Raw genomic sequence first — 26,467 nt, 5'->3', positions numbered from 1 at the left:
CCCAAGTTCTCAGTGTGACAAGAAAGAAGAAATTTATTATTTTGATTTCAATATATATAGACTTTTCAGAGGTCGCCCAGATTGGTCAGTCAGAAACCTCCCCCTAGGCCTGATTGGCCAGGCCTGAACTGTCCAAATCTCGAGACACTGTTTCAAAACATCCAAACTTTATCTTTGTTTATAAAACACAGAAGAATGTTCTCACAGGGAAGACCTGTGCTAGCCACAATCCAGAATCCTGATCTGACCAGAATCAATCAACTGGTTAGAGATTGGTTAGATTGATCAGCTGATCAGACCCATTTGATGTGAAATCTCAGGAAGCCTTGGACCTTTAATTAAGGTGTACCTTGACTCGTAAGAGGTGTTCTTGAACACTGAAGTTTGACATCTTTTAATACACCACAGTCTCTTCCTATGAGAAAAGACTTTCCTATATTTCATAATTTGTTATCTCTCTTGTGAGAAAGAGTAGAAGAGCAAATAGATGACATATCATGATTTTTCTTTCATGTAACAAGGCCACTTTCTTCATCAGAATCAGTCTTGCATCATGGATTTTGTACAAAAGAGATTGGGACAGAATATTTGTCAATTAATACTACTGTGACCAAAACAGCCTTCTGTGTCCCCAAAAGTACTGCTAAACAAATAACATTGAAGAAACATTGTTCACTGTGAATATTTTGGACTGTTTCCTTTTTTTTTTGTGCAAAGTCATGTAGACTGAACTTGTGAAAGATTTGCTGCATGCAGTCTTTAAAGGAAGTTTCACAGAAATACAATACTAAACAGTAGTTCTCTAGTGTCTTGCAGATGTAAAATCTGTTGTATTACGTGAAGTAAAAGTCACAGTAGCCCAAAAGTGGTGGAAGAGATTAAAATAAATTTCAGACAGCACTGATTATGCCTCATGAGTTGTTGCTGGGACAAAAGACCTGAAGTCACCTAGGAAACATCTGAAAAATGTATTTGTGACTCCTTGACTGTAACTGACTACAGGAGACTGGTGAAGGGTTGTATATTATGTAAAACACATGAAGCATCATAAATGGATTTGCATTGCAGAATTTCAAAAGATACTTCTATTCACAGTAATATATTTCTTTTCTTTTTCCCAGGTTTAACAATCTGTGGACACAACTGTCTCCTCACTGCAGAATGGATGTCTGCTAGTAAAATTGTGTGTCGAGTTGGACAGGCTAAAAATGACAAGGGAGACATCATTGTTACTACAAAGTCTGGTGGCAAAGGAACTTCGACTGTTTCCTTCAAACTACTTAAACCTGAAAAAATAGGTATATTTCTTGCTCAAATCCACATCTATTTTCTTAGCTAAAAAAAATATGACTGAATGCCTCTTTATATAAAATGCATGTTTGAAATGGATCGGCCTCAGGACAATTTTCAGTTGTTTAAAAAATGCAGAGTATATCAATAAAATGTGCAAATATATGTATATGTGTGTGCGTATGTATGTATATATATATATATGGAGAGAGAGAGATAAACTCAGGGTATATGTAAAATTAATTATTTCTCAATATCATTATAAAACCCTCAGTGATGAATGAAAAGCAGCCCTTTATTTTTCTTTAAGGAGTAGCAGTAAACTTCCAAAATTTTAGAAAACTTAAAACCAGATCCAGTAATTACTCTTAAGAGCACTAGATAAATACAAAATCTGAACCAGCTCATGAGCTTTACACCTAAATCCTGAGCTGACAGTTAATCCTTTAAAGAAAGTTGAGTCCTCCATGCCATTTCTTATTTGTAATTCAAACCATCCTGCAAGACAAAAAGTCTTAAGTATTTCTCATGAGATACTTAACCATTGAAATTATTTTGCCAAGCAGTTTAGGACCTCTGCTTAACCTAGAATCCAGTCTAAATACTCTGTGGATTGAAAATGTTTCTCTCAGAACCCCTCATGGATGAGGTTGGATGGTTATCTTTTCTAACGCAGGAGTTCCCACAAGAAGTGTTTTAGGCTTTTATTCTCAGCCCTTCAGTGATGGTTAAATAACATGTAATTTCTCCCAAGCTGCACTAATACCTTAATAATATGAAAGTGAAATGTGTAAGTGCAAATGTTACACAGTGAAGCTTTTGGTGATGAGAGAGGAGAATTCCTCTCTCATCACCAAAGTAAGTGTGAGAATGGAGTAATTTCTGGTGTTGAGTATGTTGATGGGTATGTTAAAGGAGGGCATGGCCCAAGGTATGACTGGCTCCATTTTCAGATGAGATTCCAGGCAGTACTGTGCCTCACCTTTATGCATTGTCTGTGCTAAGGCATTGGAAGGAAAATCAGTTCTCTGTCCTTTAAGTAATTTGTCTTGGCATGTGGGCAAAGTTCAGTTACCTTTTGGGTAGCACATGGGACAGAAAAGGAATGTTCCCTAAAATACGCAAATGAGGAGACTTTCAATTAATTGCTCTTCTGAAAGTAGCAGATAACAAGGTTTGGACAGGTACCAAAATACTTGCAGGAATGAAAATGCTGGTGCTTTGTGGTCAGGAAAATGCTCCTAACGTACGGGAAACTGCGCTCTGCAAGAGGGTAATATTTGATGCCAGCCATGAATACCTTTTCGGCAGCTATAATAAAATAATTTAGCATAATTGCATCCAGGTTGTTTTGCCATCTATCTTCCAATATATTACCTAGGCATGCATTTTATATTTATCAGGATTTTTCAAATTAATTCAGTATGTTAGAAGTTGATGGTGCTGGACTGCCTTTGTTGTTTTAAGGATCTGTGCTTTGTTTTCTCTAGGTATCTTGGATCAGTCTGCTGTCTGGGTGGATGAAATGAACTATTATGACATGCGCACTGACAGGAACAAAGGGATTCCCCCCTTGTCCCTGCGTCCAGCTAATCCACTTGGTATTGAGATAGACAAGTGAGTACCAAATGCCTTTAATCCACTTTTTTAGTGGTTTTCTCTATATGTGTCTTTGTGAATGCCAGGAAAGTTTAATGGTTTTCAGGGCAGGCAAAGATTTAAAAACTCATACATCTATTAACTACTAGTATTCTATTTGGTACTCAGAGTTGTTAGTGCACACTGTATCCTGTTTCATAATCCTCTATTTTGGATCATCAATTAGACCTGTAGATAATCTGAAAGTCTGATATACTGAACCCCAGTGATGTTTAGATTTTGAAGACTGGTAAATAACCTAAGGCTTCAGATTTATACATTGTAGTTACAGAATACCTACTGTTGCATTTGAGTTTCACGGGGCTTTTAAGGATGTTAGATTGCTATCTGTTGCTAAAATTGCACTGTAAAATGTTATTTATTATGCCACATCAGCTAGTTTATTTTATTGAAATACTAATACTGTTCTCCAGCTCAGTCTTTACTTTCCTTCTTAAGTATGGTGGAATTTATGACTTCTTTTTCAGAAATAGAAATTTTATAGTGAATGATAAATGGAATTAGGGGTCTTTAAATGGGATGCTCTTTCAAATCTGCCCAACTCTTAGAAACAGCATTAGGAATACTTTTCTCAATCAAGATGCCAGCTCTGCCAAAACAAAAGGCTATTCAAAATTAAACTATTACTAAGGTCTCATCTGCTGAATACTCTTGTTTGTGAGGGGGAGTGCACTGGAAAAAATCTGCAGTTTCCATTGTTACCTTGTTTTGATGAGAATGCTACACTTTCCTAAAATCCTTATGGTATTTCTGGTCGATCCACATGACCTTGCAGCCTCTGGCTGTGCATTTCTTTCCTAGCTTGAATATGTATTTTTCTTTCTTTTCAAAGTACTAACCCAATTTTTTGTAACAAGCTGGAGACTTTAAGTATTTTCCTTTAGCCTTTGATGTAACTTCTGACAGGTAATTCTTTATTGCTCCTCTGTTTTCTAATTCCTGACAAAATGTGGACTTTTGTACTATGGACAGTATTCCAGTGTGTTACTAGAAGACTTCCTGTCACTCTTCCAGTCTCCCTCCCCTGTTTCTAAATTAAAATCTCCATAATAATCCTTTTTACTACTGTGCTGCACAGGCAACTAGCAGTGAGTGCTTTGTTAGCTGATTCTCTTGAGTCACTTTGGCTGCTGGCGTGGTTGCTCATTGTTTCGTAGGAGTGACCTGGATACCTTTATTCTAGCTGTATCTTTTTGCATTTGCCCATATTTTTCTGTTTGTTGCTTCCTCGACAAGTCTATCTTCTCATTCCAGATGGCAGTCTTTCTTCTTAGTGTTTTCATAAACTATTTATAAAAAATTACTGGTGATAAAGGTGTTATTGGTGATGATACAAATACTGATGAAAGAGTAATTTGGGCTCTGCTGAAACTTCACCTACAAATGTTTTCACATTTGCTTCTCCATAGATTTGATTTGGGTTCTGGTTTTTTTTGTAATTAGTTCTTTAATCCGTTTGGTGTATTCTATTGCATAAAACTAAGTTTCAATCAATCTTATTGTAGCAAGTCTCCTTTGAAATTATATGTTAATGGTGATATGTTATTTTTGTCTTATTACTTTTTTCAAAGAAGCACTTCATCTCAAAATTAATATAATATGTTCTCAAATATTGTAAGAAGCCGTTGTGACTGACTGACATTAAAAATAATTTTCTCTGCTTTAATTCTGTGTTTTTTGAAAACTGCAGCATCTTCTGCAATATTTTATCTGGGATTTAAGTCAAGATAATTTTTCTATTGTATAGTCTTCAATCCAAAGTCTTCTCACCATATGTCTTTCTACAAATACAGAGGTTATGACACAGTTGCTTTTAATTTGTTCTGATTTTAACAAAACTTCTAATATAGTATTGAACTTCATAACGAAAATTAATATTTCTTATGGTTAAGACATTGTCAGTATGACAGATTAAGAGTTACTTTATGGAAACTTAAGCTGCATTAGTTTAGGATTTGCTTAATTTAGAGTTATCTATTTGGATGTTTGTTAAATAGAAAATCAAACATGTTACATTTTAAATGTTTCTTCTGAAGCCATTAGAAAATGTGTTACTGAAACTGCAGGTTTTGTGTGAAAAGAAATAAATCAGAAGCATGTAAATACAGCTAGGAAATAACCTCTTGCAGGGGAAGGGAATTAGGAAATCTTTGAGCAAGCGTATCAAGCCTAGTTCATGTTCCTTGATCTCCCAGGAAGGTGAAGCGGGAAGATTATGGCAGCACCAGTTTGAGAGATGGAACACTGGTCAGTGTAACAAGCAGTTGTGTGGAGGAGTTGAGAGGTTAAATTGTGGAGAGGGGAAAGAGAGGGAAAGCCTGTTCTACCCTCATGTTATGGTTAACAGCACAGTGTTAATAGTTGTGACTATAGATGAACATTCTGGGTTTAATTAAAGAAGTGCCTTCTCAATGGAAAATCTTTCATAATTTTCTTGATAATTTGGTGCAATGTGATGTTTACTTCTATAAAATAATCTGTAATACCATATAGTTTAACTAAACTCACATGTTTGCAAATACTTTACGTATGGGATGGGTGAGTATTGAGAAGTTGTACAAGATAGTGAAAAACAGGAATTGTAAACTAAGAAAGAGAGTGAATAAGCGAGAAATTAGCAATAATTGTTACTGGATACAGGAATCATTTGTCACTAGAAGTGATAAAAATTGTTAGGATACTTTAGAATAAAAGACATCCTAATATGACTTAATAATACTGTTGTGTATGCAAATGGCACTCTTCAACATTATGGATCTTTCTTTTATTCATACCTTTGGCTTCTTTAAACTTTTTCTTCAAACATGTGCAAATTGGGTTGTATTTTAATTTTGAAGCTGAACCATTTGGCACTGGTCTGTCTTGGTGGGATTTACAACCCTTGCAGCCTGATGGCTGACAAGGAGAAAGGAGTGCCTTGTATTGGTTGTACAAATAGTGGTAAACAAAAGAAACATTAATAGAGAAGCTCAGGAAGAAAAACTCAGGGGAAAAATAGATGTGACAAAATGGAATAGGAATAAATTATATAGGAGGATGTGGAAGAGAAGGCAGGAAGGTGGTTAGACTACAGATTGAAAGAGAAAGAAGCCCTCTCTGTAGAAAGTGGTTATCATGCATTGGCAAATAATACATATAAGACAAGATGCAGCATGAGAATGAGTTAGTTGATTTTTGAAGGGCTTTTGTTGTTTTTATTTTTTTTTTAATATGGGTTATGTTTGGTTTTAAAAGTTCATTTTTTGGCTTTTTAAAACATTTTTGTGGTGCTTTATCCAATTAAAATGTATTTAAAAATTAATTATAGCTTTTGAACCATTCAGGTGGATTCTTTCAAGGTGCTGCAAATGAGACCTTGAACTAATAGAAAAAGACCTTGTAACTAGAGAACAGAAGAGCTTCCGCAGAGCATTTAGTTAAATTATTAGGCATGCGCGGGGACAAAAAAAAGTTATTTGCACTCAGTAGATAGAAGATTGGAGTTTAATTGGGAGTGACTGAGATTTAAGTGAACAAAAGATTTGAACTGTGAATTAAGGGAAAAATGTAATAGTGGGTCAGATGTCCTATTAATAATTAGAATACTGCCTATAAATATATTACAGGAGTAATACATATATGCTCAAAATACGCACTGGAATTGTCTTTTCATATTCACATTCAAATGTTGCAAGGATCCAAAAATGTAACTGTATATACAGTCATCCCCCTGGCTGTTCTTATACATAATCGAGATACTTTAAATGTTACATGGATAGTCAAGCTATTTTAAATGTTACATGTATACAAATTGTTCAGGCTGTCATCTTTCAGCCTGCAAGTTTAGCAAGTAGTAAGTATATAATTTCTGGCTGATAAGTTTTTCATATTTTCCAAAAATTAATTGCAAGCCTTGTGTCACATAACTAAGAATTTCACTTGCTAATAAAAAAAATCACTGATACTGTAATGCTTGAACTTGCTGGTTCTTTTGCTTCAGTGGTGGTGACCCTTGAAGTCACAAATGTATTTGTAGAAGAATGTTTGCACATGTTTTATTCTCCTGCCTTCCTAACAGTGGTCCATACATCTTCCAAAACACAGAGCTGATCCAATCAGATAAGGGTTTTTTGGCATTGCTATAACTTAGTGCCTATTGTGTGTATGAGGTGAGGTATTCAATTCCCACAAGAAAATAGGTATTTAAAATATTTAATATTTCAGTTCTAGTTTTTAATTTTCAGTATGGGATAAAGACTGATACAAAGCTTTAGTGTCCTATCACTATCTTTATGCTGACTTTAAGTGTAAAGCAGGTCTCTGCCACCTTCTTCCCCAGGGAGTAGTCCTGGCTGTGGTGTTATGCAGATGTAGCCAGGAACCCTTACAGAAACATTGAATCATAGAATAGAATAGAATCCCAGAATTGTTACAGTTGAAGATTTTCAAAGTCCTTGAGTCCAACCTTTGACCAATCCCCACCTTGTCAACTGAAACATATCCCCAGGTGCCACGTTCAGCTGTTTCTTGAACACCTCCAGGGACAGTGACTCCACCACCTCCCTGGGCAGCCCATTGCAATGCCTGACCACCCTTTCAGTGGAGAAATTCTTTCTGATGTCCAACCTGAACCTCCTCTGGCCCAGCTTGAGCCTATATCCTCTTGTCCTGTCGCTGGTTGCCTGGGAGAAGAGGCTGACCTCCACCTGGCTACAGCATCCTTTCAGGCAATTGTAGGGAGTGAGCCTCATTTTTTCCAGGCTAAGCACCCAGCTCCCTCAGTTGCTTCTCACAAAACTTACTCTCTAGACCCTTCACCAGGCTCCTTTGTCCTTCTTTGGACTTGCTCCACCACTTCAATGTTCTTCCTGAATTGAGGGGCCCAAAACTGGACACAATACTCAAGGTGTGGCCTCACCAGTGCTGAACACAGCGGGACAATCACTGTCCCCAGTCCTGCTGGCCAAACTATTGCTGATACAAGCCAGGATGCCCGTGGCCTTCTCACCCATGTAGGCACACACTGGCTCATGTTCAGCCACTGTCCACCAGCACCCCCGGGTCCTTTCTTGCCAGGCACTCTGACACTCTGCCCCCAGCCTGTAGCACTGCCTGGGGTTGTTGTGACACAAGCAGCATTCAGCCTTGTTGAACCTCATACAGTTGGCATCAGCCCATCAATGCAACTTGTCCAGATCCCTCTGCAGAGCCTCCTTACCCTCCAGCAGATCAATACTCTTGCACAACTTGGTCTCATCAGCAAACTTTAATTTAGAGTACACTCAATCCCCTTGTCCAGATAATTGATAAAGATATTGAACAGTACTGGTCCTTGGGGAATCCCAGTGGTGACCATCCGACAGCTGAAGGTAACTTCATTCACCACCACTCTCTGGGCATGGCCCTCCAGTTTTTAATCCAGCAAGGAGTGTACCTGTCCAAGCACTGGGCTGCCAGATTCTCCAGGAGAAATTTTAAATAGGTTACAGGAAGAAAAAGAGTGTGCAGAGTAGTTGTCTCAGTGTAAGAAATGGGAAACGTGGCTCAAAAATTCTGACTTTAGTAGCACTGTGGCAGTTCTTAGGTTGGGTTTAGCAGTCTAGAGCTGTTACAAAAGCAGGTTGGTAACACAAGATCAAAGTTTTGTACAGTTCTGGGAGAGGTTATGTCTCATAGACACTGGTTGAAATATGTTGATTGAAAATTTAAATCTACGTGAGATTTGTGAATGAATTGCTTGTTCTGATGTACCACATGCTACCCTCTCCTGCACGACAAGTCCTTGTTTAAACAAGGGTTCCCTGACTTCTCTAACTACTCTGTCAGACTAAGAAAATTCATTCTCTGAAAAACAGTAACATCAGTCAGACCTCGTGGTGGTTAGAAAATTTTTGAATAGTGTTTGTTGTTTTGCATGTAGCAGAGGTCACTCTGGTGGATCCATCTTGTACATGAAAGCAAAGGCTGACATGCTAAGTACATTCCACATACTTCTGTATCCACCCACTCAATACAGATGCTTCCCTCTTCCCACGCCAGCTTCCAAAACAGTTCATTTGGGAGAAGGAAACAGATGATCTTACGCTGCCACCTAATGGTAAATGTCAGCTTGCTGCCATGAGATTGGAAAAGACTTTCTGCAGGCTAAGATGTTTATTTTTAAATCACTTGTATGGAAATGCAGTAAATTTCATCATTGAATGCGATGGGCGTGTGGAATATTGATCGCAGACATGTGTGCAAAAAAGTTTTGAAAGCTGCAGAAGAGAGTTGCAGTATAGTCCTAGCTTTATGACATTAAAAAATAAAGTAACACTTACTGCTTCTTAGCCTGATGCATCAGCTGCAGCTACCAGCCTATAATCTCTTAGTAGCTTTCTCTTACCACATTCTGCCAGTTCTAAAATACAGTTGCCACTTTGTTTTCATATTTCTAAGGAACCCAATGCTACTAGGGAGGAATTGCCAGAGTGCACCCTTGTCTTGTTGCTATTGGAGAGACCTTTGTTAACACCTTCTGATTTGTCGTGTTTAGTCTACACGTGTCCCTTATGCTGGTCTTTTTGCATGCATTATTAACACAGTACAGCTGGTACAAAGCCAGCTTCAAGGAGGCTTACTGGTACCAGACAGAGGGGGAAGTGTACAGTAGCTCTAGCTGGAGCTTGTTTATGCTGGTTGCTATTCAGAATCTGTGTTTATTTAAAGTTGCTCCTTTTGACCTGTAAACTTCCTGTGGCATTGAGCTTCAAGTTACCTTTGGGTGGCTGTATCTTGCTTTGGGACCCACCTTTAATCTGCAAATATTGTCATATATGCTGAAATTATTACTATAAGATTCTGAAGTTCTGGGAGCAAAACAATTTTTACAGAAAAATTACAACTTGCTAAGCTGTGTTCGTTGTAAGGCTTTGTTAATTAGTATCCATTGCATCCTGTTGCTCTTACTTGGTTGTGACTGGCTGGAGTCTGTGATTTACCCATGGAGATTCCAGTTAATCTCTGGAGAATATAAATGCTGTGTATGGTCACAAGTTCTGTGGTAGAATTCGTAAGACTCCATGTATCCTGTGCTGTTAAATTAGGTTTATTGCTATCAGGCTATACAGAACCTAAAGCTTGGCTGGTGGTGCAAGGAGGGACACTTCTATTGATGGGCACTTGTGGCACAAGTGGATTGATTGCACTCCACATGTTTTGAATCTGAAGTAAATGTGCATGACCTTTACGTCGAAGCAAGGACATCTAATGTTGTGTGACTGCATTAGATATACTCAAAATGTGTTTGAGAGAAGTGAAAGTGTATAGTGGCTTGTAACCAAATGTATTTTTATTATACTTCTCATTAATATAACCACTATGTGAAATCTCAGTTTCTTTTGTATTTAAAATTGTTGCTGAAGGATGAACAATACTATTTTAAAATGTTAACTATAGGTCTAGTACGAGATCTAGTTCTGTTTTAGGTAAAATAGTGTGCTTAGCAGAAAGTACTGCTTTACAAATCCAGTATGTGTACCTTTGCTGTAATTGTAAAGGTAGTGTAATACTTAGGATTGTCAAAGATGGTAAGCTTCACTCTTCTTTTTCTGAGGTTTTCTGGATTCAGTTTGTGGTTCCCAGTTTCTTTTACAGTGATTACTTTTTAATAATGATTAAGTATTCTTCCTGAAGTGATTCTTGTATAATGAGCAAATCAACAGAAAAATTATTTACAGTTTAATTGCATGTCATCATGATCTAAGCTTTTGCTACTAGTTCATCTTCACCCTGTAATGTTGAAAAGAATAAACCAGAAATACTTTCTCAAGTCACATATGGGCTTGTTTATAAGTAAATGGTAAGCAAGTTTTCATGAGAGCAACTTCCAAAAACTGACTTATTTAATTTACTAATGGAAGTTAATGAAACAAACTTGTGCGTATGTGGAGTCAGTCTCTTTTTAGATGCATCTGGCCAGACATTCTAGAAATACAGTTGCTTTCAGTTTGAGCATTTTAGTGAGCAGTTTGTTTTGAAGACAGCTGTAGCAAGTCTGTATGTAGCAAGCTGTAGCATATCTGTTAGTGGAAAAACTACTGGTAAAACGTACGATAAAAATAAGGATACTAAACCATAGAGTATAACATACCTCACACATTCACACTCATGTTTCTAGTCTGTTGTGACTATGTCTAAAATATGTCTGCACAGATAAAAGCATTGTTAATTTATGGTTCTACACAAATACATCTGCTGGAAAAAACCTCCTAATAACTTTTCAAGGCAGTTAAACATCAAACTGAAAAAAAATTCCTTCACTTCTGTCTCATTGTCTGGGGACAAGATTCATTTGCAGTAATTGATTACATGTCTCTCTTGGTCTTTCTCAATATGTATATTAAAAAAAAAGTTCTGTTTTTTCCCCTAGGAATTACACAGCTCATACATAAGCTTAAAATGTCATGCATGTCTCTTATAATGGTGTATTTGAGTGTGTGCTTTTTGTGTTATATTTCTTTTGATTTTGGAGAACATACATGGAAGTTCTGAAAGATGTGAATGAAATCCTGCTTCTGTATTGATTACATTCACTTAAATAGTGTTTGCGCAGAATTTCTAAATCTTTCCTGGAAACTCAAATTTGTTTTCTTGGTTTTGTTTTGTAGCATTAAAAATGCAGTTGTCCACAAAGATGTCACCATGTGTGGATCTAATGTAAATGCTTTTTTGTACAGTTATACTGTGTATCACATGTGAAGTACTATCCTTCAAGTTTGTGTGCCTACTGGGCACTTTTGACTAATTTGAGGGTAATATAAATTATCTTAAATTGTCTTTAAACGAAGAATAAATTGAGACTTTCTTGTTCTTCTTCTTACATCTGTCAGCATTTTCTGCTTACAGTCATTCATGAAATTTAAGGTCACTGAAAATCTGAATGGCACTACTTACGTCTTGGAGTTTTAGTTTAATATCATCACTTTTTCATTGAACACAGACAAATATTGGGACCCTTATTTTTGCTTGCTACATTTGTTTCTCACACTATTTTCCCTCTATCTGTACTTCTCGTGTCTGTCATCACTTTTCCTTGCATCTTACTTGATTTTTTTCTGGTTTTTAAAAAGTATTGTTTCATGCCCCTGCTGTAATCAGGTGCTGCTGATGAAAGACTTCTGTACCATGTCATTATGTACGTGGGTCCTTTGTACCTGCTTGTGCTAATGGCCACTTGGATATGAAAAGAAACTTCCAGGAGACAACTCCTCTCTACATAATTGTACTTATTAATGTGCCTGCCTTTAGATTTGTTTCACTTAAGCTGCTGTTTGCTTTTTGTAATAAAAACAGCCTTAACTGTCTTGAAACATGTTGAGATTACAGAAAAAAACTAAAACTAACAGATCACTGCTTTTGTGCCCATTAAAATGGCTTTTCATATGAGTTAAATGTAATTCTTATAACTCACTCTGGATTCCTACTCCCACCCAAGTTTGCTCTGAAATGCAAAGTATGGCAGATTTTCATTTGCATACACTATACTTTGTAGAGCAAAGCTCACCTAACTTGTGAGCATCAGAGAGGAACTTCATTGTCTTTTGAGTGTTGTGATCCAAAAATGACGTAGTAAATTTTTGAAATGGATGAGAATATTTCAGTTGGAAGGGCCATAAGTCCATCTAGTCCAACTGACTGACCCATTTAGGGCTGACCAAAAGTGAATTTGTTTGCCACAGTTAGTCTCTGAAGATGGGATGCAGCTGGTGGTGAAGATTAGCGGAGGGAGTGCACCTGGTGATGTACTGAGAGCATGGTGGAATGAGTATGGCCAAGTGTTGAGTGTGTGTCTGGACTGAGGGATGAAGGCCATCATGTTTTCATCAAAAAGTGCTTTAAATATTTTTATTATGGAGACTTAAAGTAAATGGAATACCTTTTCTGGATGAGTATCTTAGAAACTACTTGTAGTTTAAAAAATGCTGTTGTAGAGAATCTGTTTTTACAAGGAATTGGCTCTCATGCTTTCTCTGTGCATTTGTAAGACTGAATAAAACCCAACAAAACCTGCTGTCTGTCACTTGAGATAAGCCTGTTTTGCCTTTGTTTTGTGTACTGTGAACAGATAGATCAGTGTATTTTGTTTTGCAAGATAATTATTTTAACTCAGTATTTTTTTCAGTGTTTTTATTAATGCCTATAACTTGGGTCAGTTACAAGGTGCTTATAGAGCTTTAGTTGCCAAATATCATCATTACCTGAATTATAACTTTTCTATATCAATATAATTTGAATTACAGCTTCCTATGCCTATATAACCTGAATTGTAACTTTTTATACTAATATAACTTCAATTAAAACTTCCTATACAATGTAATGGCCATTATATGGCTAACTAGTTGCTTAATGCTGAATAGACAAAAAAACCCCACGAGGCAGATAGCTTCAAAGGTGGACAAGTATAGTGCTAATGAGAAATTGGCAAATGTAAAGCCAATTAGCCACAGAATACAGAATTTAGACCAGTTAGACCCAGAGGGACCAAGGAACACCATAACTGCGCATGATCCGAAGACAAAGGTGAACAGTTCATTTGCCAAGAAGTTCCTGGAGGCCTTCATCAAGAGAAGGCCCCCGTGACCACCAAATTGGGGAGGCGCAAACGCAGTGCAAAAGAACTATTAATAACCATGAGATCATGTTATGTAAATTAGTTCCAGGGCATATATGATGATGTTATAGTGACATAGTAATACTAAGTGAAATTTACTGTATAAATAAACCACAGCACTTGACAAAGGTGTGTGAGTTAGGTGGAGAGATTCCCCTCACCTCCAGTGCTGCAATAAACAAAGCCATTCTCTATAGACACCGGTCTATGCGGTTTTATTTCCGGCCTATCTTTTGGGGCATCATTATATAATGGAAGTATGTTCTGTGTATCTCCATGTTTCTGTGTGACTTCTGCTGCTCAGGAACCAATAGACAATAATTCTGTGAGATTGCTTACAAGCTGTCAAACTTTCAATGTCCTGCCATTTTAGAGTTAAATAGAAGCATTGTGTACAGACAACATTTCTGTCTTATGTGTAATGGTGAAATCAAAATGGTAAAATTAGTTTTACGTAGATTAGATTTCAGTCTTTCCCAGTCACACTACACGTGTCTGTAATAGCAGATTTAATTTCAAGGTGAGATACAAGTTAATGTTTCCATCTTACGGGGAAAAGATTTGGGGTTTGTTGTTAGGTTTATTGGGGTTTTTTGTGACTGTTTTAATTGAAAACTGAGTGTAAATTGTCACAAGACTGTGTTTCACTGAAGAAATGAATATTCATTTTTCAGGGGCAGATTTCCTCAAAAAGATTTAGAGTCATTGTTTCCTGGGATGAGTGCTGATTTCACAAGTGAAAACTTTTCTGCTGCCTGGTACCTGATTGAGAATCATTCAACAACAAGGTTTGTTGCTATCATATAAGTGATTTTTTTAAATGCAAGTCACTGATGGTACTTCATTATTCAGTAGAGGTTTGCATTTACAGTTATAGAACTGTAGTCACGATTGTCTCTGGTGTTTCTGCTTGGCCTGAAACTTGAATCAACCAGTTTGCTGACTGTGCTTCGGAGAAGCACCTTATTTTCAACCAGACCTAATTTATGGTGAGGTTTGTTTTTTTTTATCCCAGTCCCCCCACATCAGATGGAAGCTATCTTTCTTCAAACTTCAGGAATCAAGAAGTTAGCATGGCCTTGAGTGGAAACTCCAGGTGTTAAGTCATGTACAGAGATACAGGTTATGGGCACTGGACAGATGACTAAAACTGTTAGTGTCAATTAGGTTGTAGTTAATACTTGTGGAAAATTATGTAGTAGCAGAAGTTGGACAAGCATGTAGCATCTTTGAAGTTAAATCCCTTAAAATTTTGACAAATAAGATCTTAATTTAGAAATATAGTTCATAGAATGTACTTATATGAATGTATTAAATAAATATATTTGTGCATATATAACTGAGTTCCAAAACTTTTATCTGCTTGTGTTCAGATAATACTGGAAGCCATTTTTAATACAGAAGATGGGCTTTTTTTGTTGTTTTCAGCTGGGTATTCCAATTAGCATTTTAAAGGGAAATACCAGTTTGCAAATTGGTTTAAGACATTTTTTTGTTTCCTACTGGTAGAAAGAAGTATGGCTTGCTTCTTGGTTTTGGGAGTGGGAGGATATTTGGTTTTTGGAGCTCCAGAAATAACCATTAATCTACTTTGGAAATACTTAAATGTCCTCTCAAAATGATGGTATATGAAAGAGCCGGAGCAACAGGAAGGCAACATTGTTACATATAGTAAAAGCATCTTTTGAAATCAAGTAACTAAGAGGAGTTATTCAAAATTAATTCTGTCTGTCAGAATCTGATAACTTTAGGGATCATCAAGTTTTTTTTTTTAAATGAGGGGGTAATAAAATGATAAAGAGTAAACAGCTTTTGATGTAGCTGTTCGTAAAAATTTTTCTTGATATTTGGCTCTTGGGCTGTTGCCACTTTGTTGCTCATTCATGTGGGCACCAGTGACACTGCCAAGAGAAATGTAGAACAGATTGCAAGTGATTTTGGGGCCCTGGGGACAACAGTGAATAATGTGGGAGACTAGGTACTGCTTTTGATAGACATGTGAAGGAGAAAGCTTCAGGTAATAGGGATGTATCCTGTAGGTTCACAGATGGCTAGGTTTCAAAGGCATCGCTTTTTACTTCTGTAGCCAGACCCATGACTAAAGAACAAAGATTGCTTGTGAGAAATGGAATTCATTTGAAAAAGCAGGATGAGGGTGCAGGAGCATCTTTGCCAGGTTTTTACTTTGGTGACAGAGAATTCAAATTCGGAGTATCAGGGGATGGTGATAAGAGCCTGTAGGTAAATGAAGGACAGAACTACCTGTGGGTTCAGGGATGGCATTGAGAATGCTGTAGGTAGTTACAAAACCAGTTGGAAGTGTCTAACCTCGAGTGCCTTTACACACTCATTTGCTGCCTGAGAAACTAGAGACAAAGCTCCATGTGGGATTAGACAAACATACCACTGGAGTAAAGTGGGATAACTCATGTGCTTAGTATTCTGTGATAGATAACGTGAGGCCACCTGAAAAAGATACCCAGGAAAGAAGAGAGGGACTTGACCTTCATATGAAGAATGGCTGGAATAAATATCTGGTCTCTGTTATGGAGCAGGATGGTTGAGATCTTATTCAGGAATCTGGAAAGCACGACATCACAGTGCCATGAGGAAGTGAACAAAATATTCATTAAGCAGTTTGGGGAATTTTTCAGAGAGTAGACTCTGGTTCTTGTACAAGACTTTAATGCACTTCATATTTACAGGAGTGGCAGCAATGCAGGAGGCTTGTGAAGAGATCTGGGAATGACTTCTAACGTAGCTGAAGTGTGGGCCTTCAGGGGTGCTATTCTTCTAAATCTGATTCTTGAAGGCAAGGCAAGGGATGTAATGACCAGTGGCAGATGTGGTGGTAGCATCTGTGAAATAGTTGAATGCAAGACTCAAAGGGGTGTGGGGAAGGCAAGCTGGAGAGTACACACCTGGGATTGGAAAGCAGTGGTACAGAGGACAATCCAGGGTTTGTAACAGTTGACAATCTAATGCAAATCACCTTCTGGGGTGATTGTCTACAATGTGATAGGTAAGATACGGAGATAATTATTCTTCTTGGCATTGTTAAAGCTGCAGTTGAAGTGGTCTGTCCACCTAAGGCCACTGGTTTAAGAAAAATGTGACGGCTGAGCCACAAGCTCAGGAGTATATAAATATTGGTGGTTGTACAGCTTGAACAAGTTAGGTGATTTTAGAAAAGAAAAAACATTTTTAACACTTTGCCTAGTATCAGCTTAAGTATTTCATCCTTGTTGAAAAAAATATTGATTTGCGTCTTTGCATGTCAACAGTTTCACGTGATGATCTGCTCAGTCGAGTGTAATAAAAAATGTTAATTTGTACTTTTAAATGACATCTGTAGTTTTTTGTGAATTAGCTCAGTTTATATTGGTTTATAAAATCCAAATCTTAGTGTTGAAGGTCCAAGAGCAGTGTAAAACTCAACAGGAATAAACGCTCCAAGGGTAGGGCGAATCCAGTTACATTTTGAATCTAATTATACATTTCTCTTTAAATAAAAAAGCAGCAAAACTGTTTTGGTTGTTCTTTTTTTCTTCCCAATTCAAAATGTGTAGTCTTAAAAATATTCTGGAATTGTGCAAATATCTGTCCCATATAATTTGTGCTGTTTTTCTGGAACCACAGCAATGGTTTAGTTCTTGTCCTCTACATAACCTTAGCTATTGAAAATGGTAAATGTGTGGTGCACTGATGTTTTGGTTAGCTTATGTCTGTCTTTTTCCTTGAAGGACATTCTTTTTAAGAAATCAATATAACATCCTTTTTGATAATTCTTTTAATCCTGGCAATATCCTGACAAATATAAATAAACTATTTTGACACACTGTTCGATCATCACATAACATGAAACAGTGCTTAAAAGGAGAACTGTACAGATTTTTGTTGCTTTGAAAATGCTGCTGGTAAGTACTTTTCATGTGCCCAAGTGGACCAATCCAGGTAATGAGTAATGTGATTTCTGTCCAGCAGATGGAAACAGAAATTAAATAAAACATTGTGACATCTTCCGTATAAAAAGAAAAGTGCTTTTTTCCAAGTGCACCAGTGTGCTTTGTCTCCCAGCAGATGGTGATAGCCTTCTCACTGCATGGGCTAATCTTTGCCTTATTCTCTTAATATGTCTTTTTCTACCAGCTCTTTTTAAAAGGGGCAGAGTATTGATGGAATCGTCTTATGTCCTTATTTCCTACTTCATTGTTTCCCTCTCCTCACAGAGGTGTAGTGCAGTTTTTTGTTTCATTTTTTTTTGTGTGTTAGGAAGATGACTTTGGCCTGCAGGTAGGTGGAAAGACTTTTAAAGATGAAAGTCGTGCTATATTTGTATTTCTGAGCTTGTTCATGGTGTTGTTTTATAGTTAAACCAGTAATATAACTACTGAGGTCATATTGATTGTCATCAACCAAAAAAAAATTATGTACAATTAATGAAGATTTATCACAGCATAAGACTCCTCAATTAATTAAAGGTGCTTGCAAAAAATAAAGATAGGGAATCAAATGTAAACTGGCAAAAATTGAGAAATATTAGGAAATTAAGATAAAAAGAAAGCTACCATACAAACAACAACGATGAGTTGGCAATTAATATTGCCCTATGAAGTGTATTCCAAAAATATTTCAGGAGATTGCATATAAAACCATATAAAAAAAACATACCTTCAGGAATCTGTTTGGCTTTTCTGTATTTTGCATTAATATTGTATTCAATTCTGAACTGTATGTCCAAACCAACATAAAAATATTGAATTAATTCAGAAACAAAAGTGAGAAAGGGTTGTGAGTGACGCTGCAGAGTTAAACAAATGTCATTATTAAAGAAACTTCTAACATGTCAGTAGTTAGTCTACTGTGTACTAAGTGTGATGAATTGTACTGTCACCTATTTAATATAGTACAGACAGTTAAGTAAGAGCAATATTGCATGCTTAGAAGAAATTTCTTGACTAGTTTGTATTATAAAGAAATATCTTCTATCCCAAGCGATAGGAGCCCTCCATTTAGGGTTGAAACTAGAAAACCAAGATTGTTAGACTAACAATAAACTGTTGTCATTGAAAAGCACACTTGTTAGCAATTACTTGGCCCTTAACAGTTGTTCTGACAGTAGATGTCTTTATTTTCCAAGCAGTTTGTTCTGTTTATTCAGTAGCTGACCTTATTGTTTGAAAGTCACCAAGGTTTTCTTGTTTGTTTTCAGTTTTGATCAACTCAAAACGGCTGTTGTGAATTTGAAGAAACAAGCCAATAAGAAAAATGAAGGGAGCCTAGCTTATGTGAAAGGAGGTCTCAGCACATTTTTTGAAGCACAAGATGCTCTGTCAGGTAAAGATGCTTTGCACTTACTAAGTACAGTATAAAAGAAAAGTCTGTATGCAAGTATGGATGAATTTAATATTAAAAATATTGTTTCTCTTTACAGTCTGTACTAAAATTGTATAATGAGCCCAAAATTTGTGTTGTGTTGGTCACAAGCTAGAATTGGCTGGCTGATTGTTGTGATGTATTTGGAAAAGATGTCACCAAATGTATCTTACAGGAATTGGAGGCATTTGATTAAATTGCTTAGACCCCAAATGCAAGAAAGAGAAGAAGCATTAAAACTGGAGATAATATTAGGATGACTTGCAAACTGTAGCAACAGAAAAAGCTTGGTTTTATGATGCCTTATTCAATAGTCAGACAGTAATATTTATATGAATATTCAGTACGCTTGTTACTTTGGGAAATCAGAGAGCCTTTCTGTTCTGCCTGCCACTGGTAGAATGCAGCACACTAGTGAGATTATCATAGTTGCGATTTTTATATATATATTTATTGTATAAAGATACACACAGAGACACTCTTAAAGCATAAAATGTCTCTCTGGTCAAAGCTTATTGTGGGCTGCTGTAGTCCTGTCTAGTGAGGCACTGCTCTGGGTAAGAAAGCAACAGTGCCCCGGAAACGATCCCCAGTAGGTTTGTCATTTACCACTCTGCTGATTATCTGTCCTGGTCATTGACCCCTTTGGCCAAAATCTAGCTAGGTTCAATAACAAAAGTATTAAAGAATTTAGTGGAAAACCAGAAGAATGTGCTGGTCTTCTTAGAAAAAGACACTAGGAAGAACCATTATTTGGCATTCTTTAACCTTTTTAAGCTGAGTTTTTATTAAATGCTGGGAAAAATAATAGGCTATTTCCTTGCAATTCTTACACATCTTGAAAATATTAAAATCTTACTTTTGCTTAAAGAGTTCAAAATTCTAAATAATCTCAAACATAATCCCAAGTAAATTTTGAAATGTGACTTGTTTTTCACAGCCAGAGCTGCTTTGCATATGTAATACCAAATACTCCAAAAGACTGAGAGTTCTGTTTTCTAAAAGTTACTGCTATGGATAAAAAGCAGTGCTAACAGTGTTACCTTGTAAGATTACTATTTTTGCACCAGTGTGGCTAGTACAGGTTTTTTTCATGAGAAGTTTTCTTGTGTTTTGTAAATAAAGATAAAGTTTGGATGTTGTTGGAACAGTGTCCCAGAACTTGAGCAGTGCAGGCCTGGCCAATCAGGCCTGGGGGAAGGCTTCTGACTGACCAATCTGGGTAACTTTTGAGAACTCTATATATGTGATGAAATCAAAACAATAAAGGTCATTCCTTCTTGCCACTGAGAACTGATGCATTCATTACTCTGCTAGCTGCTCAACAGCGACACACCAGCATATAGTTAGTAGGATTTGAAGATAAGGCAAACCATAAACGTTGTGAAGTTTTAAACAAGCTGACACAAATGAGTAATTTTCTCTTGTTCCACCTCATAGTATAGGCTTTTTGCCTTTGGAGACTGATTTTCTGATAGGTAAGGAGGTCAGCGAGCAAGTAGAAATGAGAGAAATATTAATAAAAAGGAGGGAAAACAATCTCATTTATTTTATTAATTACTGTAGTCTCAAGTTTTTAAAAAATATAGTCACTGTAACATTGTTTTGCATATTTTACCTTTATAAATGTTATTTTTACTGAAAATCAGGTTTTATCAGCACAGTCCTTTAGCTAAATGAGGAACTTAAACTTGGGATGACTCAAATGGTTCTTGATGTCACATTTTGTCTGTAATCAAAATGCCTTGTTTTTGTATTGCCCTCAGTGATCTCCCTTCAGTGTTCAAAAGGAAGCAGACTTTCAGCTTATGTTTTTATACAGTGAATTACAGTGGTACAATGAAAGAATGGCCTTGATGCTGTTGTAAAACAAAATTAGAGACTTAAAGTCTCAATATCTTATAAATTCAAAACTAACACTGAAGTTCAAGGGCATCATCAATATATTGTTTAGTTTTTAAATTCTGAACCCAAATTCTTGATGCAGATGCAGTACAGGTCACAGCTGCCTTCTGTAGCATTGTAATATGTTGAATTGTAACGTTGTAATACTCTGTTGAAATTTCATATTAAATGCATATGCAAAAGGATTTTTGTTTCTTTTCAGTCAATAAACCCACCCTTATTGCATATGAATTTCAGTTTTGAATGCAGAACTTCTTATTTGCCTATTCGTCCTCCTTATGCAGGATATTTTTGAGAGAGTATAGCTGGAGAAATTGCATAACTGTTTGAAGACTTGAACTTGTGATAGGTACGATCAACTGTTAAGTTGGATGTGGATATGGCTTCCAGTAGTAAGAAGGAAAAAAAGATATCATTGGTGCCATCATCATGCCCTCTTGCCAGATATCAAAGCTTTTTCAAGAACATTTGTTCGCTACAGTTTTCTCAAATGAAAGATGGCAAGAATTGTAAGCATTATTAGCACTGCTCTACAGAAACAGCTCAGATGCAGATTTAAAAAAACCAACAACAAAAAAAACACCAAACAAAAACCCCCAAGCAAACCCCCATAAATTCTTCAGCATGCAGTTATGAAATTCAAGTTTTTTAGCAGAAGAACATTAAATTTAAAATCCTGTTATAATCTGGCTAGACAGTGATTGGGCAAGATGATGTGATAGCACTTTTCTGCCCTTACACGCATAAGGGTGAATTTTTATGTCTTATTTTCTCCTTTAAAAATGTTTAACTAGAATATGTATGCATTTCAACAAAGCTACATGAGGAATAGTTTATGTTTGAAAGCTGAAAGATTGTTTCAACACAAACTCTTAGGAACATAGCCATTGTTCTGTAAACTTTTATTATTTGATGCTGAGCGTACAACTGTCCCAGATGAAAAGTGAGTCAAGGGAAGACCCTTACTGAATACATTTTGTCTGTCTTCCAATATGATTTAAATTTTCTGTATTAGCTCATTTTGATTTAGGGGTTTTTTTTTAACTCTTCCTTTGCAGAAATTTCTAAAATCTAGTTTATTTTCTAAAGATACATTTTTTTGAGGGCAAAAGTTTAGACTCTAAGTTTTCCCCTTCCGGTACTTTAGAACATGCCTTCTAATCCCAGTGGTTATGCTTCATAAACTGCAGGTCTGTTGCATTGTTCTTATAGAGCAGAGCTACTTGTGAGCAGTTATTTCTCTTAGGCCTCCCTAAATTAGGATAACTTTTTGTAGGAGGATCACATCAGGGGGTATAACACTTGCTTTTCCGGGTCCTTCATACTCCTCTATTTACACAGCTTTTATATATGATTTTTTAAACTCATACACATTTAATGCTGTTTGTTTCAAATATGTTACCTCTATTTAGGAAACCCTGTATTACTGATTATTGTGCAGCTTTTTTTCGTTAGCTGGGGCCAGTAAATCCAGTCTGATCTTCAATGTACTATCAGACTCTATTACACATGTAAATGAGTATTAATATTTTTGTAAATAAGCAATGGAAAGCATAAAAAGCAGTCCTAAGATGTTTATTGTATTTTGTGATTTGGAGGCTGTTTACTAAGAAAATAAGAGCTCAAATAGACCAGAACCCTTCCTTGTTTGGTTTAATTTCTGGGAAAATAGAATTGCCTTATCAGATCTGCATGTCTCTCTGCCTGTTAGATTGGCTGACAGTTTGACAGTGACTCTGCTGCAGAGATGTTCAACAGGAAGTTTGTTCTGTCAGCTGAAGGGAGCTGTAAACTGAGCTGAGGGGCACAGGGTTTATCTCAACTTGACCCACTTGTCAGCATCTGAGAGTTCAGCTGGTTTATTTCCTGTAATTCTAATTGCAACGTAGAAAGCAGAATTCCTAAAAGGGTGGCCGTTTATATGTTTGTAGTTAAAATATATTTTATTGTCATGAGCAAGTCAGGTCCCACACTGAAGTCGTTGGAGAGTTAGCAAATTAATTTCCTTTCAGTATTTTTTTTTTCTGAAATACCCTTTGCAAGGAACCTAAGGCTGCAACTTCCTCTTATTTAAATGAAAGGAAAAAGACAGGGAAATGACTACTTCAGTCGCTCACTTCTGCAAAAGTATAAGTACAGAAGTTATGGCATCTCAGTTGGCAGGTAAAGAAGATGCTGTGATGTCTTTAAAACACAGATATCATGAACAAATTTGATGCTTAGATTTGGCTCTCTAGTTTGCCATGGCAACAGTTTTTGTGCAATTACAACTACAAACACATTTTATGGGATTTTCAGGATGACATCTGTATAAAAGAAGCACTGCTGGCTATTACAGCATTGTTCCTTTTTTCCCCTTTCCACTCCGGTTCAGATGTGTGGCCTGTAGGAATACCTGTGTGATAGGGACCTTGGACTATAGTTGGCCTTTTGTCTACTACTTTATTTAATGCATAAGCTAGGCTAGTGTACTGAAATTACCTGGCTGAAATGATCCTAATCTGGTCAAATGCCTGCTTTTTTGATTTGGTTTTTGTTTTTTTCTTCTTACAGACTATTTTTATAATTCATCCCCTATGGCCTGTTCTAGGTTGAGCATGTTAGTGATCTAGGATTGGATTCAGTCTGAATAAGTCTGTGCTGCTGCCATTTTGTCTGTTAAATTCATTTTCTCTGAAAGTAAAAAAAAGGAATCTGAGATATATTCAATTCTGAGTCAGAATGGGAATTTGAGAAGCTAAAAGCTGATGTTTGCCTGTCATAGATGTCCCTTTGCTTCTGACTGTTGAGGAGTTTTGTTATGTTTGAATTTAAAGAGAGTATGTAGAGCCAAGCCAGTTTTTTATTAGTGATGCTGTTTGCAAACTAGACTGAGGATTAATTTTGAAATGGTTTTCTTTTGTCCAATTAAATGCTTGTGCATGACAGTTTTTGCTCCAAAGGGTGGCATCGGGATGGCCACACCAGGTTTTGTTGTTGTCACATTGCTGTTTTGTAACAAATCTAATTCACACATTTGCTTTTCTTCACTCTTGTGTATATTTTTCCAAATACTATGGGTTTTTGTTGAAGATGTGGATTTGTGTAAATCAAATTCAAATATATGATTGCTACCTAAATGTTATGCAGGTGATTTGAAATGTCTAGAATAGCTCTGTGTCTAAGCCTCTGTGTGGTGTGTGTCTGTTAATGCTATCTTCCTCATCCCATGTCAAGTGATAGCATATGGTCTTTGCAGGGTGAGAACAGTCTCCTATTACAGCTAATAATTTTAAGGATGATAATTCATAGAGGATGAGAAAGAACAGGGCCATGGGAACAAAGTAGCAAGAATAAAAGAAAGATTCCACATGGATCAGACACGTCTGAGAGCATATCAGTCACTTCACAGTAGCAGTTCCCATGCATGTGTGTGCCACATAGTAGGTGCAAGTTAGATTGTTGCAGGTTAAGAATTAAGATCATACCTCCATGTAGTCATGAAGTAGAGCTCTCAGCTCACTGTCTAGTTTTCCAAGTGGGTGCTCCTGTCTGAGTACTTGAATCATCTTTGTGCTACACTTAGACAAAAGCAGAATGAGAAGAATAATATTATCATTGTTTCATATTTTGTGCTTACGTTTATAGGCCTTTTTAGCCTGCACAGTGAAAAAACAGATGTGCTAAATTAGGCATGCTAAAAATAGGCATGCTAAATTAAATTAAGTTCACTTGTTGAAACTTGTGTTCTGCAGCACTAGATAACAAGAGGGACATTGAAATAAGAAATGTATTCTGAGAGAAAGATGATCTGACAAAAGGGTGCCATGAAGTGGGAAAGTAGTGGGAGATAGTTTAGTCTTGGGTGAATGCTTCCTCTTCATGCAATGCCTACAGTCAATTTTTGTAGCAGACCAATTGTTATCTTAATGCAACTTTATAAAAGCAAAAACTACCACAACTGGTAAAAGGCTCAAACTTTCTAGCATGGCATTGTGTAGGGAGTTGGGGTTTTTTGTCTCAAGGAAGAGAAGATCTGATCTGAAAATGTGTGAAGCAGGAGAAATTATCACAGGCTATAGTGAAAATTCTCTGCCCAAGCCTATATCTGCTTTTATGCTGACTGCTAATGTAGCTTCTTTATAAGTTATTGTTTTAGAGATGTAAGCTAATTACTAGCAGAATTTTTCCAAAGGGCTGAAGTTTTGGTAGCTTATAGTTAATGTGTGGCTCTCATATTTTGTGGACTTGGTATTTTTTCAGGTTAGTTTGCTTTTTTGTTTGAATTTGAAAGATAGTAAAGCATGTAGAAGGAAAAATCAATTTTGCAATTGCAATTTTCAAATAGCAAATTCTACAATTGATTGCAAGTGTGCAAAAAAGTTACCTATGATTAAATTTGACCCAGATTTATCCTTGAAGACATAAAACCAGCTCAATTTCATGCTACATTATTCAATTTTGATTTTCATGCCACCTTTTAAATGCGGCGTTTAAAAGCTGCTTTTTTTTTACTCTTACCTCTCACAGATGCAGAAAGTTAGCACCAGTAAAGAGAGAATAGCGTGTTCTGTACTCCTTAATTCTGAAGTGTTCTGGCAATGGCTTGGGGCCAGTCCTGGAATTTTTAGTGGATCCATAGGCAGAATAATAAGGCACATTTTCCCCTCTATTTCTGAGACATTTGCCTAGAGATATCAGACTTGTTTTAATATAAGCCTGTGTCAGAACAAGTTGTCAGGTCCCAGAATGTTTTCAGACTAAAATTTTGGGGGTTGATGTATCAATTAAGCTTCTCTTCCTAGCACTGTGCTTTAATTACCTTGAATTATAATGTTAAGTCCGTCCATTTTCTTTGATTTTTGCCATTGTGTTGGGTAAACAAGCTTGAAGTAAATGCTAGAGAAACAAAACACAAAATGTCAACTTCATACTGCATTTATTTCAGTATTTTGTAATTTTGCTAGGATTAATAACGTTAACCAAAACAAAGCGAAGTTTGCTATGCCAATACAAAAAGATCTAGAATTCTCAAGGGGCACTGCAGGAATGACCAAGCCAAACTAGACTTAGCACTATTAACTAATGGCCATAGAAAACAAACTTTAGGTTTTCATAGAGTAATGTATTAAGAGTATTAAGAGCTCTGTTCATGGCATGCTTTGTTGCTTTGCTCTTTATATACAGCTGTACAGTCCTGTTGAATACATTCAGAACAGTTTTTAGCTTATATAGGGATACTGTCCTCATCAATAACCTTCTTGTATTTTTCTAAAATTGTCAAAAATCATTAATCTTCCAATGAAGGAAACCATAGGCATTTTTATTCATGCATTGGGCAGGAATCCTGGCAGTGTGCAAATATGTGTTCTTCATTCCTCCATTACTGTGTTTTGGTGCCAGATTCTTAGAGTCACCACATCAGATCTTCAGAAATACCTTGCTGAGTCGGCCTTGCCCTTTTTGTATTTTTTCCTCTCCTGTTTTCTGCATCTGACTAAAAGGATGTGATTTATTTCAGGTACTTTTTTTCTTTAACCACATTTTTTGTGAAAATGAATAAGATTTTCAGATGTGTCAAATGCATTTCTAGCCATCTTTTAGTCAGAAAATGGTAGAAAACATGAA

At 36.5% G+C, this 26,467-nt stretch overlaps 1 protein-coding gene across 2 annotated transcripts in view; it reads left to right on the top strand.

Annotated features, from left to right (window-relative positions):
- The window catches only part of EXOC2 (exocyst complex component 2), a 128,401-nt gene that overhangs the window by 18,102 nt on the left and 83,832 nt on the right, over window positions 1-26,467 (top strand). For both annotated transcript variants that reach the window (XM_085052019.1, XM_085052020.1), the window contains exons 3-6: window positions 1,122-1,298; window positions 2,781-2,907; window positions 14,254-14,367; window positions 18,792-18,916. In XM_085052019.1, the coding sequence (XP_084908145.1) occupies window positions 1,122-1,298; window positions 2,781-2,907; window positions 14,254-14,367; window positions 18,792-18,916 (543 nt within the window). The remainder of the gene's footprint in view (window positions 1-1,121; window positions 1,299-2,780; window positions 2,908-14,253; window positions 14,368-18,791; window positions 18,917-26,467) is intronic.

Source organism: Lichenostomus cassidix, chromosome 2, assembly GCF_008360975.1.
Source record: "Lichenostomus cassidix isolate B80296 chromosome 2, HeHo_3.0, whole genome shotgun sequence".
Taxonomy (NCBI): Eukaryota; Metazoa; Chordata; class Aves; order Passeriformes; family Meliphagidae; genus Lichenostomus; species Lichenostomus cassidix.
Note: the sequence above shows the minus strand (reverse complement) of the source record. Positions and strands in the feature narration are given on the sequence as shown.